General features: G+C 42.8%; 1 protein-coding gene across 2 annotated transcripts in view; it reads right to left on the reverse strand.

Moving 5' to 3' along the window:
• Positions 1-9,892: 9,892 nt before the first annotated feature.
• SHROOM2 (shroom family member 2) overlaps positions 9,893-18,613 on the reverse strand; it is a 127,148-nt gene continuing 118,427 nt past the window's right edge. For both annotated transcript variants that reach the window (XM_075133396.1, XM_075133404.1), the window contains 2 exons: positions 17,299-17,571; positions 9,893-12,749 (listed from right to left, as the gene is read on the reverse strand). In XM_075133396.1, the coding sequence (XP_074989497.1) occupies positions 12,483-12,749; positions 17,299-17,571 (540 nt within the window). In that variant the 3' untranslated portion in view covers positions 9,893-12,482. The remainder of the gene's footprint in view (positions 12,750-17,298; positions 17,572-18,613) is intronic.

Raw genomic sequence — 18,613 nt, forward strand, 5'->3', positions numbered from 1 at the left:
ATCAGACCAACACCTCTCCAAATCCAACACTCAACCTAAGTGTGGGCCTCTAAAACCACAGCTTGAGTCTGAGAAAAATATTTACATAAACACCTTTCCTAGCTGCATACCTTTATGGCCAAGCTAAGTTGTCCTTTGAAATCAGGGAAATTCAGAGATGAGACAAGCAATTCTACCAAACGACACAACTCGCATGACGAAGCGCTTCATAGCCCAGCAGCAGTAGAGTCTCTGCCCATTTTGCCTGTGCCTCTTCGAACGCGGATCACAAATACATTATCAACAGTAAGTTAAATGACATAGAAAAGCAGGACACTTAAAAGATGAGGATGCCTTTTCAGGGAGCGCACGATGACCTCGTCACAATCGTTGCCCCGCTATTGAGGCTAATCCCATAAACAGCCCACTGGACACCTGCACAGATAAACTCCACAGCTGTTGCAATAATAAACACCCAAAAGCAAGATGGGCTTTTGAAAGGGTTAAAACCCTTTGCACTTCATCGTGCATGCCTTAAGAAGGGGGAAGAAAGCTTCCAGGCGAGGGGGTTGGAAGCCCTCGGAGTGGCTAGGCTCCGTGTTCCTCTGCAGATGGAGGTGGCCAGCGGTGGTGGGATGGACGGGCCACAGCAGGATCCTCCCTGTGTGGCTAAACACGACCCTGGGGCGGGAGTGCTCTTGTCATAGCATGGCAAAGGGCTCGGTGGTTAAACAGCTTGACTTTTGCTTTTAGAGTGGTTGTCACTCTCTTTGTCCTGCCAAGCCTGGCTAAGGCTGGGAGCGTGCAGCGGTCGGACTGCCCAAGGCTTGCCTCTGAAGAGAGGCACCCGCTGCCAAGCTCAACGGACTACACGGAGAAACACTACACGTTATCAGGTACTCAACACAATCCCAAACTACATTCACCCCATTCGTCGCTGCCAGCGGGTGCTGCTTGCTTTTATAGTTGATCCCATCAGCTGGGAGGTTCTCTGGCTCCAGAGAATTTGGTACTAGGTTTGTTGTGCTACTGCCATTGTGTCATTGCACTTTGCTGGCTTTGATTTCTCTTCTGTTTTGTGAAGACCCAAATAAGTGGGTCGAAAATGCTCAGTCCCAACCATCCTCTGTGTTAGTTCTGTTGATATTTTTTCTGTCCAGTGTGGGTGAGATTTAGACACGTTTTAGTCCAACATTCCCGTGGACTCTGACATTATATGAGGGACGTTATATGTTGTCCCTCCTAGAAAGAGAGATGGTGCTCAATGTGCAATTTAGGTATTGGAAGCTGGGAAGCCTGTACTTCACCCATGTCTGGACTTGCTTCCTTCCAAACAATCTTGCCCAGCGCTAATACCCCTATCAATGGTCAAATACTTGTTTAGTGCGTCTTCCATCCAAACTATGTCAGAGATCTTTAGTCCAGCATCAACGCCACCAGTAGTGTCCTCAGACTCCCTGCTGACACACTAATAACTCTTTTTTTTGTTCTTAACTTTTCCTGGATTGCCCTTATTACTGAGCTAGAAGACTTGCAGAAACTTCTTATGAAGAAGTCTACCCTTTTACTATCGGTCAGTTAAAAACGAGGGGGAAATGGAAACAAACAGAACACAGCTGCCCAGATGATCTCCAGCATGGGTTGTTTAGACGTTTTCTTCAGAGACCAGCAACCGTAGATCCTTTGGAATGGGCTCAGTATCAGTTTTTGAAGCAAAATTGAGATGACAATTACAGACTCAATAATTTCAAGAGAGATGATTTCACTGTGATCGTGACTCAATATGGGGCTGATTTAAAACCAACAAAATTTGTCTTGGGCGCAGCAAGGAATCGATGTTTTTTCCTGGAGATGCAGAACACAAAAGCTCGCATGCAGAAAATGAAGGGCTGCTAAAATTAGATGCACGCTTTTAGTCTTCTGGTTATTCCCAGATACCCAAAACTAGGTCATTCAGAGCTTAACAAAGACATTTTCCTCAGACTTGTTGACATTTAAAGCTAGTGGAAAAGACCACCTGATGGGAGGATGTTATCAACATGTCACACTCGGGTTTCGCTCCGCCTTGGCAGCGTTTCTGCGCTGCGGGAGCGGCGCAGTGTCACAGCGCCAGGCTTTTTTCACTTCGTTGGAGCTGCCTTAGCCGCTTGTTCTTACCAGCCATTAGAAGTCACAAGAAAATCAAATTCCTATAAATTGCCATTAAAGGGAACGAAAGTAAGAGATCAATAGAAACCTTTAGCTGGTAACATGTCATGGGGGTTTTAAAGCTTTGCAAAGCAACTCCCTGCAAAGTACTGCTTTAGGAGAAACATGTGAATCACTGGTTGCTCATTAGCCCATCACAGCTATGACCTTGGCTGGGAGAAGAGCTTCAGGATCTTTACTGCCACCCTAAAAGGGTTTCTGTGCCTTTACCCCCCTTCCTGGTTGTCGTCATAGCAGAACAATGACTGTGGGCTTTCAACTGATCGATACCCTATTAAGATTGCTGCAGTAGGAAATAGATACAAATCTTCTGGCAAGACAGAACACAAATAAAATAGGATTCTGCAGAAAGCAAAATAGATGTCTTATGAGCTATCTTATCATCAAATGCAGGGTAGCGGTGGGGAGCAGAAGGATGCAGTTCTGTAAAGAGCTCCAGACAGGGCATATTTCTTAAATATGTGAAGGGTAGCTGCTTTTCAAAAGCATTTTATTGCAGCAACTTTGCCTCAAAGGTAAGCCAGCTCTGCTTTTTATCCTTGCGCTAGCCTGTCATGTACCTGGGCGCTGGGGGAGAGAGGTGTCCAACTGCCCCTGCGTTCCCTCAAAGCACGACGTAGCCAGCTTACAAATTACAAGGCAAAGGAGATGCAAGGCCAGCGATCCTCCAACAATGTGTGCGCCAGCACACGCGGGGGACAGTTTCAAAAAGGGCGGGCAACCGCCTGGAAGGAGCTGATGAAGTGAGATCAGCATTATGTTGGCCCAGGGAAATGTTTTTACAGACAGCTAAGTTTGTCCGTACAGGAACACTGTATACAATGCATTATCTCAGAAAACATGAGGAAAAACAAAAGCAAACTAGTAACTAACCGAACTAGTATCTGGAGAAGAGTTTGTGGTAATTCCCGTAGGTGCGTGCGTGGAGAAGGTCTGTAATGGAAGAAGAAAGATCATCCGACTGAGACGTGCCGCCTGGAGCACTCGAGCCTCACGTGCGAGCTGAGGGCTTGCAAACTCCCACCTATTTTCCTGACCCGTCAGTCTACAAAAGCCACGTGTTATAACTACCTCTGCTCTTTTAAGACCCCAGATATAAAACCGTTGGCAATATAAATATTTACCAAAGTAGTCATACCTTGGTATGTGACCATGTAATGTAAGAACTTCAAACACGAAAGGTGGATTTATGGTGAGCATAAAATTTTCATTCCGGGTTTCCTGACTTCCAGAGACTTAACGCCCAACCTTCACACTGCGCACTTTCCCCGGCGTTCATGACACCAGTACTGTACTCCTGACACCCTTGAACATTTGCACCTAATTTTTATTTTCATGTGTCTGTCTTGTGCTCGCTGGTTCATGATAAGACTTTGCTAAATGAGTCTCATTTTGTATGTGGTGCTGGGTAGCGCATGCACAGCAATCTTTAAATCTCGGTTTTGATAGTCTCCCTGCTCTCTAATAATTTAGATGAGTCTTTTCTCATGTTTTCCAGTTTTTCAACACCTTTGCGTTGGATATGGATAGTAGAATTAGACACAATATTTTAGAAAGTTTAAAAGTTTTCAGTAATACTGCATAGCAAGAGACTACTTTCTCCATGTTCCCCTTCTCTTCCAAGGCACTGTTTCAGCCTTTTTCCTAGAGCATGGAGTTCATATGAGCTGTTCATTGACTGTGACCCTACGCAGTTTTTGGGAGTCACTGCTTTTTGGTCTATGTTCCATCACCCCGTCCATGCAATCTCCATCACTTGCTCCTTGAGTAATTGCTTTGCGTGTCACCGTATGAAATGGCAATTTGTTTGAACACACCCAGACTACCAATCTTGCTCTATACAACATTGTTTGCCATGTATATGGCAAGTGGTGACCATTACCACCGTGCCTCTTTTGTAATCAATCACCTCTCTTATTCGTGTGGTGGAACTGCCCATTGCATAAAAATGCTAGTCTAAATAACTCCACCTTTGCAAAACCACAGTGACAACAGTTTACTCACGTAGTTCTTTTTTTCCCCACTGCAGTAAAAATAGGAGGAAAAGCTGTTTTGTTTACTTCTCAAACTATAAATGTATACAAACACTCAGAGAGTATTTGGAAATCAGAGCGACTGAACAGAGTTTTGTAAGAATCCGTAGATCTCAAACCCCAGCGACACATAGTCTATATTAAAATCAAAAGGATTCAGTCTCTGCAGGCATTTGACAAACAGACCTGCAATTAATTCTGTGTACCGCAATACCTGGGCTTTTAGGATTTCATGCTGAATTAGGCACCTAAGGCATGAATTAATCCCACTTTTGATTTCAATGCCTAAATTAGGAGCTTTGTCTTCCTAGAGAAAGAGAAGGAGGAGGGAAAGGGAGAGGTATTTGGGTTGAACCAAGCTCTTTTGGTAACCTTATCTCAGCTTGCCTATGGAGGGAATGAAGGACGATCAGGCTCCTAATTTAGGCCCCCAGCTATGTACCTAAATGGTAATCCAGATCTAGCAGTCCATACACACTGAAGAGGAAGAGTTAGACTTCAAGACTGATATTAGTATCAGTGTCTGCACCCAGGCACCTCGGACTAGAAAAGAAACGGGAGAAAGGTGTATCTGTAGCTCTATCCTCAAGAGCCTTTGGCACTTACCTTAATGCTGCAGTTAGCCAGCACTTTAAGCTTGGATTTAGAGCCTGATGTTGCAGCCTGCAGCTGGAGGGTAGGTAGGGCAGCGGGGCAGATCCTGGTGACCCTTCTCCCTGGACTATTTCTGGTTTTTAATTCACTGATTGCCTACCAGGAACTATGTAAGTAGTCATAGGTGCAGAAACCCAAGATCCTCCACACTCCCTATGGATACCCAAATGCCTGGGCTGAATATTTAGGCCCGCTTTGCTTCTGGCTTTCTAAATCATGCCTTCCTGGCAGCACGTGATGGTCCAGCTTAAGCAGGAATTAGATACTGCTCTGCCCTCAACCTTTTGATTGGTAAAGCAAGCTCTTCAGAGGTGGCAATTGTGGAAACAAAACCCCGGAGAACAAGCCAGGTTGGTCACTTGGTGGACGCGCAGTGTGCTGTACAAGGTGGAAAGCACCCTCATCTCACAGCCCAGCTGACTTCAGCATCTCGGCACACCCAGCTAGCGGGGCTGTTCAGAGAATTTAGGATGACTCGAGCGGAAGGATGACTTCTTCCTCAGCGCCGAGTGCTCGCTAGTGCCAGAGAGCTGTGCCAGCCTCTCCTGAGCCAAGAAAGGGGCGTTGCCGAGTGCATTTAAGAGCACGATGGTCTCCTCCTAAGACGGTGAGACCTGAGTCTGAAATTCCGAGTTGTTCCCCATAAGTTTAAATTTCAAAGATGCTTTAAGGCTTTTTTACGCTACAGTAATGAGAAATGCCTGCCCTAGCATATGGAGACAGTATGGTTTTGCTGTATCACGGATGGAGAAAGAGAAAAGCAGGAAATTCACAGCCCTGATGCACTTTAGTTTTTCTTCTTTCAGGGCACTGATTCTTCCAGGTTTTCTTAGTTTTCACTTCCTTGAGATCTGTATCACCCCATTATTAATAAAAAGAACTTGACCTGCTCCACCCCTTTGAGGTCAGCGTTGGCCACTTCGATCATCGCAGCTTGATTTCCCTTTTTATCTTTGGAGGAACCATACCTGCGTGTGAAAGCTGCTGAAGCTGTAGCTCTTGGGAGTGGCTATGAATGGTACTCGCAAGACTCATGCTTTTCTGTTTAGATACTGAGATAAATAGTCTTACCTTCCATCGCTTATTATTTAGTCTGCAATTGCTCATTGTATTTTTATTTCTCTGAGGCTGCTAGAAAAGACATAAGCCTAATTTATCAGTAACAAACACTTTATGAAGACAGCTGGGAAGTGAAACAGATGTTGAAACTAAATGCTTGTAACAAGCTTTGTGGTGAACGGAGTTAAATCCAGTTGGTGGCCGGTCACGAGCGGTGTTCCCCAGGGCTCAGTTTTGGGGCCAGTCTTGTTCAATATCTTTATCAATGATCTGGATGAGGGGATCGAGTGCTCCCTCAGTAAGTTTGCAGACAACACCAAGCTGGGCGGGAGTGTTGATCTGCTGGAGGGTAGGAAGGCTCTGCAGAGGGACCTGGACAGGCTGGATCCATGGGCCGAGGCCAACTGTATGAGGTTCAACAAGGCCAAGTGCCGGGTCCTGCACTTGGGCCACAACAACCCCAGGCAACGCTACAGGCTTGGGGAAGAGTGGCTGGAAAGCTGCCCAGAGGAAAAGGACCTGGGGGTGCTGATTGACAGCCGGCTGAACATGAGCCGGCAGTGTGCCCAGGTGGCCAAGAAGGCCAACGGCATCCTGGCCTGTATCAGAAATAGTGTGGCCAGCAGGAGCAGGGAGGTGATCGTGCCCCTGTACTCGGCACTGGTGAGGCCGCACCTCGAATCCTGTGTTCAGTTTTGGGCCCCTCACCACAAGAAGGACATGGAGGTGCTGGAGCGTGTCCAGAGAAGGGCAATGAAGCTGGTGAAGGGCCTGGAGCACAAGTCTGATGAGGAGCGGCTGAGGGAACTGGGGTTGTTTAGCCTGGAGAAGAGGAGGCTGAGGGGAGACCTCATCACGCTCTACAACTACCTGAAGGGAGGTTGTAGCGAGGTGGGTGTTGGTCTCTTCTCCCAAGTAACAAGCGATAGGATGAGAGGAAATGGCCTCAAGTTGCACCAAGGGAGGTTTAGATTGAACATTAGGAAAAATTTCTTTACTGAAAGAGTGGTCAGGCCTTGGAACAGGCTGCCCAGGGAAGTGGTGGAGTCACCATCCCTGGAGGTATTTAAAAGACGTGTAGATGAGGCCCTTAGGGACATGGTGTAGTGGGCATGGTGGTGTTGGGTTGACGGTTGGACACGATGATCTTAGAGGTCTTTTCCAACCTTAGTGATTCTATGATTCTATGATCTTCATCAGGAGGATTTTGTTAATTCCTCGGGCTTTTGGACTTTACAGCTCTACCAAAATAACGTTTTGGTAAAACTCTTGTAACTATACATCCTTTACCACGTTTACAGAATATGCTTTCTCTCAGGGGCCCAGCAAATGATGCTACCGCAAGGAACGGCAGCAAAGTAGCAACTCTGGGTAATGCATGTCAGACCACAGCTTTTTCAAAGCCAATATTGGCTCCTCTTAGGGAAGTTGCATGGAATGAATAAAGTCTAGTTAGCATAGTTGCAACCTAGTATGTGCTTAAGAAAAGCCTTTCTTTCACTAACTCCATTAAAATATATGAACACAGATCTAGAATTCTTGAGTATTCTCACCTGTGACTTGTAGCATGCAGGCTTCATTGAAATACCATTTTGCTGGAGATTTATGTTACTGAAAATAAGTATGATTATTCTTCTCTGTCTTTCAACACCTTGTACATCTTCAGCTCCACTGTCACAAATCTATTTGCTTTAATTAAAATCTCTCCTGTGTTAAGACAGGCAATCACGAATAGCAAATACAAGTATTTTAATAAAAGTGGGTATGTGGTGGAATCTGGTTGTTCTCTAGTGGTACTACCGTATTTTAGGTTAACAGCTCTCACCCAGCGAGCAGGAGATGCACAGAATTCCTCATCCTGCTTCATCCCAGAAGAGATGGCAGAAACCACCACATTAGTAAGCCAGATATTCTCGGTATCCCACCCATGGCAGCAGCCAGCACCAGGCAAGGTTTCCGAAAGAAGCAGCAGGCAATAGGGAATGACAGTTAGTGGCTAAGTTTCTTGTTAACCTTACCAGTTTCCAGTTTGTTGCATCCAGAAGAATTAGAGGAAATGACAATTAGACTTGTAGCAATAGACTCCACTAGTACTGACGGGTTTGGCAGTAGCAGAAGGCACAGCCTCGTCACCAGGCCATCTCCCCCTGCCCAGTTTAGAAGACTGCCTCCAAGACAGAGATAGCAAAGCACCTAAAAATGAAGCCGTTGTGAGAATTTTTAACATAGGAGGAAGGGGAAAAAAAAAAAAAAAAAGGCATTTTACTAGCCTGGTTCTCAGGAAAGGCTCAACTGCTTTGACTGAAATAAAACTCTTAGCCTAAGATAAACAACAGCCCTATAAAGTATCTGCCCACAGGGCTACGACTGAGAAAACGCTCTGAAGCGTGGCCCGTCTTGAAAAGATCATGCCTGCTCTGCTTGGAGGTGTGCTGTTGTAGTCTGGGAGAGAAACTACTGTCTGCTATTTGAACTACATTGAATTTACTTCAATTCAGATTTTCTCCTGAGGTGTATTAAATTACAATTAAGTTAACCTACTTCAAATGGAACAATTTTATTCATAGAAACATTATCAAAACAGTAGGTAGGGAGAATGAAACCCAGGATTTCAGAGGTGAACTGCTAAACCACATGGGTAACCCGTTGTACAATTTGTGGATCATTATAATTAGTTAAGTTACAGACTGGAACTGTGGTAAGTGAATGTGATGTCCAATTTACCACTGCTGACAATTGACAATATATAGTCCAGCACTTTTAAGATGTAATTATTAATAACATCTGCTCTGTGGGCAGGTTCCGCCCAAGTATGTAGAAAAAACAATTTATACTCTAAAAAACCCCACAACTGAGAAGCCCTTAATTAGGACAAACCTACAAACTTCTGCAATAAATGACTGGACACCATTAAAATAGGAGTTACTATTCTACTGCGCACCCATCATAACGCCTTGCTAGCTACTGGATTGCCAACAGATTACTTCAGCGGTAAAACCACCAGAATTAATCAATAGAGCTTGTTTAGGAAAGAACACCCTAGAACAGTGACTCCCTTGAAATCTGAGGGTCTCAAATACCCCAAAACAGAAAATAAAGAGCCTAATTTCAGTGTAAAGAAAAGCGATTTTTTCCAATTCAAACAGTACACAAAAACTAGACTGTTATAGCTGCCATCCTGGATGATACCAAGTGCCCAGGAAAGCAGGCACAAAGAGATGGGTCCATGTACATGCAGAGGGAGAGAAGAAGGGGGTGAAAAGCGTCGTCAGAAGTTTAGGTAAGTCCTACAAACACCCAAGTATTCTTCCTTCCTTAACTTCCTTTTCCTAGATAGTTTCTACGATAAAAGACGTTCACAGACAATTTCCAGGATGATTTATCAAGCCATAAAACATTATCTGTGGTCACCTCTACAACAAATTTGTAGACAGCATTTCCGAATAAGGCAGAAGATTCTGCAGTTAATCTGAAGACCCCCATTAAATTGAAATTAAACAGTTTCTGGGGAAGTCTGTTAGAGATAGAGAGTTCACAGTGATCTGTTCTCGCAAAAAATCTTGAGAACCATTGACTTCAGATATTTCCGGATGAAGCCAAAACAAGTAGAAAAATCCTAACTCCTTCCCTGGTGTATACTCTGTAAGACGTGAGAGATTGATTTATTTTATCTACCTCATAACACATCTTCCTTTCTGCCCTCTCATACTCACACACTTAAAATACTAAATAGACATGAACACATTTCTGGCACTTACTTACACTGGGAACTTGAGAATGATCAATTAAGTCAACATGCTAAATAATCTGTGCAAAGACAGCAAGCTACTTCAGACTGTCAGATAACTGGCCTGGCCTTTAAAAGCTATAGGCACTGTTGATGGGCACCACGAGATGGCTAACACTGCACAGCAAAACAGTAGGTTTTGACAGTTAAAACTGCACACAAAAACTAACTCTACATTGAAATATACAGTTTATTTTCTCAAAGTCAAGCAATACCATTTGTCAGTAGGTAAGTGTTAAGTGTCAGGCAGGAAAACTGTACATTTTCACTCTGGGCTGCAGGATCCAAACAGTTGGAGAAACGTAGTGGAAATCTTTCACTATACAAAGAGATCTAGAATTGAGAACAACATAAGGTGAAGACACAGCCATCCCCCGGATGCCAAAGGCAAAACATTAGCACCAGATTTTTTCAAAAAGCAACAGTATAGCTATTTACAGATTTACATGTAACATTGGGAGGCAACCATCTTCAGGTTCCCAGGGTGCGAGATTTTCAACACAGTTTTAAAAAAGGAAAGGAGAGAACGGTGTCCACGCAACTGTTCTGTGAAAAGGGTAATATATATAGCATTCACAATATTGCTACCTTTTATCAGAAAGATCTAAATCAAAGTACTGTATACAAACACATTGTAATTATATTATTATTCACATTTCACATACACATTCCAGAGTAACCACAATATGTAAAATTTTTAAAATGCCACAGATAAAACAATGCACACTTTTCTCCAAGCTAAAAGACAAGCATAATTTATTTGGGAATTGTTTAGTTTTGGGTTTGTTACGGTTAAGGGATAAGTTTAAGGACAAAGGGATCACTCGTCCTAGGAACATAGCAGCAAATAACTGTGAGATGCCAGAGACTACATTTCTGAACTAGGAGGAAGAAACGAAGGTCAGCTGCAGGTCTTGTAAAATGGTAGCTCCATTTGACCTCAGCTGATACACATCAACATAATTTCATTAAAGATTTGGTCCAAGTATACGAAGTAGTGCACTATAAGGGGGGCAACAGTCCTTTTAGCGTTTGCATCTGTCTGTAGAGGAACTGGTTCCAGAAGATTTTTGCTCCCCAGTTCCCCAACTCGCAAGGAATTTGCTGATCAGCACCTCTCCAGTTCTCACCGCAAAAGAGAGGATTCAGGTAAGAAGGACGGAAAAACTTTTGTGAATGCTGCCACTGCAGGGATAGTGGGAAGAATTTTTTTCTCCCTCTTTTCAACACCTAACTACTTGTATTTTCAACCTGCTTAGCTGCAGACTGTCATTCACATCCGCCTCAAAAATGGCTTCTTGTTGGGCAACCTGTTCGTCTACGGAAAGATAAATGTCTTCTACACTACAATGCAAGTGGCATATCCACAAAGTCATCCAAGACTTTCCTTTGCCTGCAAAACTTTATCTTAACATAGAACTTGACATTTAGACACTACAGAATTTCTCTGTAGGCATCTGAGCAAGTCAGTGTAACCTTTTACTGCGCTAAAACATGAGTTAGCACCTCTTTTTAGAGCTACTGGAAATCATCTGTTATAAGTCAATGGCAGTGTTACTAGAACACAACCAGTAATCTGATACTGTGAACTAGCATCCTCTCATTTATCATTGTGCAATGGAAAAAACAAACAAAACCCACTTATGTTCACAGTTACAAAGCATAGTTGCTCCAAATAACGCACAGTATTTACAGGGCAGAAATTGTTTATATTGCATTTGGTAGACTGAGAAAGAGGAAAGAATGAACAGCATTATGTAGGTCAACTGGAGTATAACTTAACTGTTTATATATACAACCATCACAATGTTGAGCAATCAGAAGAAATATAGAAGCAGTGTCCTTAGCCTACATTTATTTTCACAAAGTGTAGCAGTTTTGGGGGAGGAAGAATAAAAACATGCATAAAAAGCACAAGAAAGAGCAAATGAGCTTTCTAAATAATTTAGATGAGAAATGTTTTGAACAAAATCAGCACAGTACTTCCAGCCTGTTTCTTAAATCAAGTACAACTTGGTAAAGAAAATCGCTTGCATTGCAGTAAGAAGGTGTACAGCTATGTCTTGCAAAATAATTTTTAAAAAAATCTTCAGCAAGGTAGCCATTAGGTGATTCGCAAGCTGGTTTAAGAAGTGTTTAACTGAGACTGATTGTAAAGTTATTTTCTGCAAGGGGAAAGTGCCATCCCATATACAATATTACAAAAAAGTGTCTGATGCCACAGGATCAGAGTGACACTACATTTCAGCAATCTGAATATATTAGCTATAAGAGGCACGCTTCCCCTATTTAATGTGTCTTTAAAAAAAATAAAAAGCCACTAAATTTAGAGCTTCTAAATTTGTGTGCATTCATAAATTGCTGTTGGGTTTCCCAGCAGTCTGTACAGCATCTGAACATAAAGAAAGTATACAACCTATTCTAAAAAACACTGTTGTTTGCATGCACAACTGCCACAGACTTTCAACTTACTGAGCAGAAAGGTTAAGAGTCTGTCCTTTTCTGTGGAGCTGTCTGTAAGTTAAGCAATGAGAAACAGCTGTAGAGTCCAGCAGTAAAAATGTGTTCTAAAAAATTAAATACATCATCCCAAAAAAAAACCAAAGAGAGCATTATTGCTGTTGTGAGAGCTATTTTTCTCTTGTGCACTTCTTTCTCTACTGGACACTCAGACGAGCCAAGATACTCATTTGTATACTTGGAAACTCCCCCATCCCTTCCTTCTTTCCCGTTTTTCACATCCTTGGTCAAACTCAGTCCTCTTATTTGAGCCGTTCAGGTTGGAGGCTATCGGTCAGACACTTCAGTTGCTCTTCCCCCAGCTTGATCTTGTCCTCAAGCTCTCGCTGCTCAATGATGAGGGCCGACTTCATTTTTACAAAGTGCTCATAGTCTGCTAAGTTCTCCTCACTCAAGTAGTTTGCCAGAATGTCAAAGACAATGCGCTCTCGACGATCCAGGTTTTCCTTCAGTTCTTTTGCATCTTCGTGTTGCTGGGTCAGCAGCTTCTGCTTCTCTACCAACGTCCGCTTAGGAGAAAAGAAAAAGAGTTAAAAATTCGCTGGGTTTACCAGGCTGGGACAACAGCTTCAGCATTTAAGTCTCAAGTCTGTTTTATCTGCAAAGACAAAGACTTTCCTGAATACTTAGAGAGGTGGAATAAGATTGCTCCTTAAAGCAATAAAACGCATTAACAAACAGGAAAAACATGTAGTGAATCAATGAAAGATGCACCATTAATTTCTATTGGCCTCAATAGCAAGAACTTCAAAGACTACATTACTATTGAATAGTTCAAAATAGTTATATAAAATACAGTTGCCTTTGAGAAACACCAAGTTCTCCAAATTAAGACTTCACTCAGCAACATCTTACATCTTCAATACACAGCACTGAACTTCCGCACTGAAACAGCTGTGGTTAGAGAACCCACAAACAGAGTAATTAACAGAGTGATTTGTTCTTACACAGCTCCTGACACTGCGGTATTTTGCAGTTCTGCTGCAATCCGCATGGCTTCTCCACAAGATGTGAAGTCGTGTGGTCTTAAGATATGAGCAAGAGTGAGAGCTGGGGCAAGATAACAGGAGGGAAGAAAAAGTAAAAAAAAAAAAAAAAAAAAAAAGCATCATCTTCCCAAAAGGGCTGTAAACTTTCTGCTTCGTGCCCTCACAAGAGACAAAATAGGAAAAAGGGAGGTTGAATGGAGAAACACACAAAGAAAAAGGACAGGAGCTATATCCCATTCAGGCATATGTACAAGCATGAAGGATAAGGTACATCTCACCCAACTTCACTTGTCTACACAGTAGACAGCCACACCTGAATCACTCAGCTACTCTCCTTTTGCAGTATATGGAAAGAAACAGGAGCATTATTAATCTGACCTATTTCAGATGTCTACCTGATTGCCTTTTTCCAGCGACAGAATATGGCTGGCCTACTCTGATGTCAAGAATTCCTGTACAGACTTCTGAACTTAATTAAAAAGTGCCCCTAAGAGGTCCCACTCCATATCTGTTAGCTTTGCTTCAGAGATGAATTTTCTTTGAGAACCTGTGTCTTCAAATAAACCAAAGTCTGTTCAAATAAATGTGTCCATTTTTTTCATTTGGACTTTATGTTAAATCACACATGCTATAATAAGCCTAAAGGATTTACAGAAAAGTGTTTTTCTAGACTGCAAAATAGAGTACTTTCAAGATGGGGCAAGAGAGGATACAGACCAGCAAACTTTAATAAACCTATCTGTCAGAGTTGCACTTGTATCCTGTGCTGCCTCTTTTTCTATAGACAGCACACACAAAGCTCAGAGGGTGAAACGCTTTCAGACTTGCGCTCTCAATGTACTGAAAATATACAGCCTAGATTAACTCAGCATTCAAGACAGCTATGGAAGACAAGTCACAGAAATCACACGTCATTAGAAAAACCACAGTTCGGTCTTCCTTTGAGCGTCTGCTAGGGAAAAAAATCCCACTGCAAGTTGCAAGCAGAACTATCTGCTGCAAAGAGATGGAAGTACTGTTCTCCTAAATTCACCAGGGGAATTAGCAGCCAAGCCCAAACTCAGGAGCGTAGCTAGACCGCTCCCCAGGGCAGCCTTACAGCTTTTGTGTACGCTGAGAAGCAGAAGAAGAATTAGACAGAATTTGATGAACACAAGAGGGCATATATCAACCAGCTGGTAGCTCAGCTGTAGAGTTACCCGCCTAACCTTGGGATGAAATAGCTCTGTTTTTCAAGCCATTCGCTATTATTGTCAACAGACATAAGAACAATCAAATGTTTAGTCCTTCATAACAATTCCTGAGATTTAAGTTGTATGGTTTCTTCTTACCAAGCCTATGGCACAACTTTAAGATGAAGTAACCTGACAGTTTAAGGAAAGTAAACGCTACTTTTGTTATGAACTTTGCATGACACCTTAGTACCTCTGCCCTTGTGGAGGTTTAGGGAATACGTAAGAGAAGTGGGATGCAGAAAGACAGAAGGCAAATGAGAAACCTCCTGAATTTGCTTTTACCTCTGTCAAAGACAACTGACACTAGAAAGCCTGTTTTCAAGGGTAAAGTGGAACACACTGTGGGAGGCTCAAAACACCATTCTTGAGGAGGTTCTCTGAGCGACGGGTAAATGGCTCACCGGGCCTAAAGGTGTAAATGATGTCAGATGGTTTCATCTGACTGACTTTAACCAACCAAAGCCAAGCAGAATGCAGAAAGGTTTTTTGCAGTTAGCAGTGGTCTGAAGCCCCAGCCAAACACAGGCCATCTGAAGCTCCTCTGATGGAACAATCTGTGGCTCTTTCTATTGAGAGTCTTTCTCAAGAATTGTTTGCTGTTTTGAACCACAGCCATATGAAGAGGGACTCCCTCCGTGTATTTGACTTGCCAGCACCCAGTTCCTAAACTACTATCCCTGGCACTTGTCCCTAGCCTTGCAATAACAGGTCTTGTGGGTCTAGGCACCTGATCACATCTGTGGACTGCTGGTTCAGCGCTTTAGGGTTCTCAACACACTCTGGCTTTGATTGATAAGGAAAGTAATGAGAAGACACTGGTCTCACTGTGTGGAAGGAAGGGGGCTGGTAGCTATTTCAGATGAAGCCCCTTTCAGAAGCTAAAGCTGAAATACCTGATACTGTTCCTTGTGGCAAAAGAGACCTATGACAGAGCATCTAATAGTCAGAATATTAATTCAGCAGTGATTATTTGCCTGCTGACAAACTGTTTATTTAGAAAGCCTGCTGAGCTGTTGGTGGTTCCTAGAAAGTGGAAAACTATCAAAGTAATGTTTATTAGACAACATCAGCTTAAAAAAAAAAAAAAATTTAAAAAAAAAAGAATCAGTGATCACTAGGGATATGATTCCCAGCGATGGAAGTAATCTCCCCTGTTCTGTTTATACTGTACATTAGTAGTACACCAAATACCACCACGTGACCTACAAAATACCAAAGGACAAGCAAAAAAGCCACACACGCCAGTCTAAATTCAAAGAAATGCACATGTAACCCTACATGCATTGTATTTATAGTCAAAGTACCTGGGGACTTGACCCATCTGAGAAGCATCTCTGACCAACACTTTTAGATATATTTCGGATGTTACTATGGCAAGACTTTGGTGTCAGAAGATGAATAGGGATTAAAGTATGTTAGGAATTTGGATTTCTGTCAGTCTAAATTCGACAGCAGAGCACACAGACAATTTCTGCCTGCCCTTACTACACCACCTACTCACCTTCTTCCTCTTCCATACCTAGCTAATAAGCTATTTTTATCACAGCTCTCAAACTGTGTTTCCTATATGCTCATATCATCTGGTAGCTCTTTCCCCAGCTCACACTCCCATGTTTGAGCCCATTAGGCAACTGCACCACATTTAGAAAAAAGAAGTCTAAAGAAGGATTAAATTTCTTTAAGTTTCAGAAGCTTTGATCTGCCCTCTAATAAGCTGTCAAATATCTTCCCTTCGCCTCAGTCAGAGCGGGGTCTGGACAGCCATTAAACAAGTATGTTTGGCAGCAGCTAGGGCCAAACAGCAAAAACACGGTTTCAGACTAGTCCCAGCACTTACTGGTTCTTATTGGTGAAACAACGGAGCATGCTGAAGAAACACAACATGAATCCACAGCCCATGGAAAAAATTCTGTTACAACACTTAGGTGGACTGCTGGCATTTCAGTCCACAGCTACAAGCCAAAAATCCCACTTCACATTCATTTGACTGTAGAAGCTAAACTCACTTGACACATACCCACCCCCCACCCTCTCTCTATTTATTTTAGCCTTTAAGTTTCACACACGTCTACATCTCTCCTTTGGGGCATATCTGTATCGCTAGATATCTGCTTCCCAGCTAAGGCCTGTTGGGATTTGGAGCTAAACAAAGTGCTGCCAGCAGAGGTGGGGTCCAACAGGTAAGAGCACCTTGAACGCTCCTGAAATTTTCACATCTGCTGGGATTTTTCCACATCACTACCGGGCTATTCTGGTTGAGTAAAACATGTTTTCTATTGAAAAATTCTTTTTGCAATGTCCCTCTCCTGCCCCCCTCCCCCTCCCTTTTTTTTTTTTAAAGACTTGTCCTTCTGTCATTTTTTGCTCTTGCTAGGCCTTGTGGAGGAAGCTGTAGTAGATGAGAAACATTTTCTTTGTAACAACCTTATAGATTTTTATCAAGATCCTTGCTGAGTATAAAGTAGTCTGTAAGCTTTCTGCATAACAGCACGAAGTGACACTCCTTTTCCCATCTTGAATTGTTAGAACATTTTTGTTTGTCTCCTTTTTTACACTCTTATCAGTAGTTCCCCTCTTTCTTTAAGGAAACTTTTGCTAAGTCTGTTTTCCAGTATATTGCACCCCAAAACACCACTTTTTCTCACCAAGCCACTTGTAGTTTTAGTATTCCAAGCAAAAGCAAGGCAAAAAGAAATCTAAAGAAAATGGCCTTATGAGATTTGTCCATTCACTATCCCTCACCTTGAGCTCTGCAATTTAGATAAACAAAACCAAGCAAAAATCCCCACACCAGGTTCACTAAATGCAGTGATATTATTATTGGCCTTTCTCACCCGTTCTTCCGGAGAGGTATTTTCATCCAGGTTATTAAGGGCGTTTTCCACCCGTGCCAGACGACCTGATAGTGACAGCAGGAGGTTGACCACTTTGTCAAGGTCGCCAATAAACATCTTGAATTTGTCAAACTCATTTGGTTTGCAGACTTCTTTCACAATGGCCTCTACCTCCTCTCCCAGTATATTGTTTGCTTGGATGTCTTCCAGAAGAGTCTCCCGCGCTTCCCTCAGCACCTGCAGCTTCCTACTAATGCTGTCAATAAGTTCTTGCTGTGGAGAATAAAGGGCATGAGAATTTATTAGCACTAATGCATTCTTCCTCACTTCTGAAAATCATGTCAGAAATCTAGCATTTTAATACATTGAAACTTCCATGTGGCTTTGACAATGAGTGCATTCCAAATAAATGTATGTCTAAGTATACCTCTAAGATCTCTACCTCTGGATTCAAAGGTTCAGGATGTAGGTCTACGATGCTCAGCTTGTGACCTGTGTTAAAGCAATTTACCTTTGTGGCAAAAGATGAAGGACTCCCCCCGCCACAGCAAGCATTCCTGCTGCTTCTTTGAACAGCTTCAAAGCCTGCTATGGAGCAGCATAAAGTACAGCGCATCCTTTTTTCTCTAAATACCAGGTCCATAATACCTTTCTGAAGAGCTACGCATGGGAAGATAAACAGTACTAGGGAAACAATCCTGTATTTTCCACATGATGCAGTTTAAAGTAGGGCACTGTCTAGTTTTTTCTTCCTTTCTGCATAATATTAGCATCCCTCCAATAGCAGTCCTTCCACTCTCAGAAAATCTTAGCGTTAACACCGCCTTACAACATTTCTGTAGGGAAATCGTAACCCCTGGGGTTATGAACAGGGAACAGGGAACAAAATCTACTTCTGTACCATACAAAGCAGCCCTGTGCAAAGTGGCTCTGCCGAAGGACCAAACAAGCATCTTTGGCTGTCACTGCCTTGTGCCAGGCGAATATACCACCTCATTTGCAGTTTGTGGGGGTTCCTCTAGTATAATCCCCCATTGCCTGCGATGCGCATGCCCTGGCTTTGAAAAAGTATGTCAGGTGCATCACCAGCAGAGCCAGACTGAGAACCCAGATCTCCTCCCTCAGTGACCTGTGTTCCACCCTTCCTGCCTGGCTACCTCCCTGCATTTGGGCAAGAGGGCTTGACATCCCCATTAGCCTTCACTAAGGGGATGTACAAGGGATGGAAGTCAGTTCAGCTAGTCGTCAAGCCTAACATGAGATGAATCACACACTAAAAATGCCTCATTAATTTAAACGTAGATGCCTATTTAGT

Source organism: Calonectris borealis, chromosome 1, assembly GCF_964195595.1.
Source record: "Calonectris borealis chromosome 1, bCalBor7.hap1.2, whole genome shotgun sequence".
Classification (NCBI taxonomy): domain Eukaryota; kingdom Metazoa; phylum Chordata; class Aves; order Procellariiformes; family Procellariidae; genus Calonectris; species Calonectris borealis.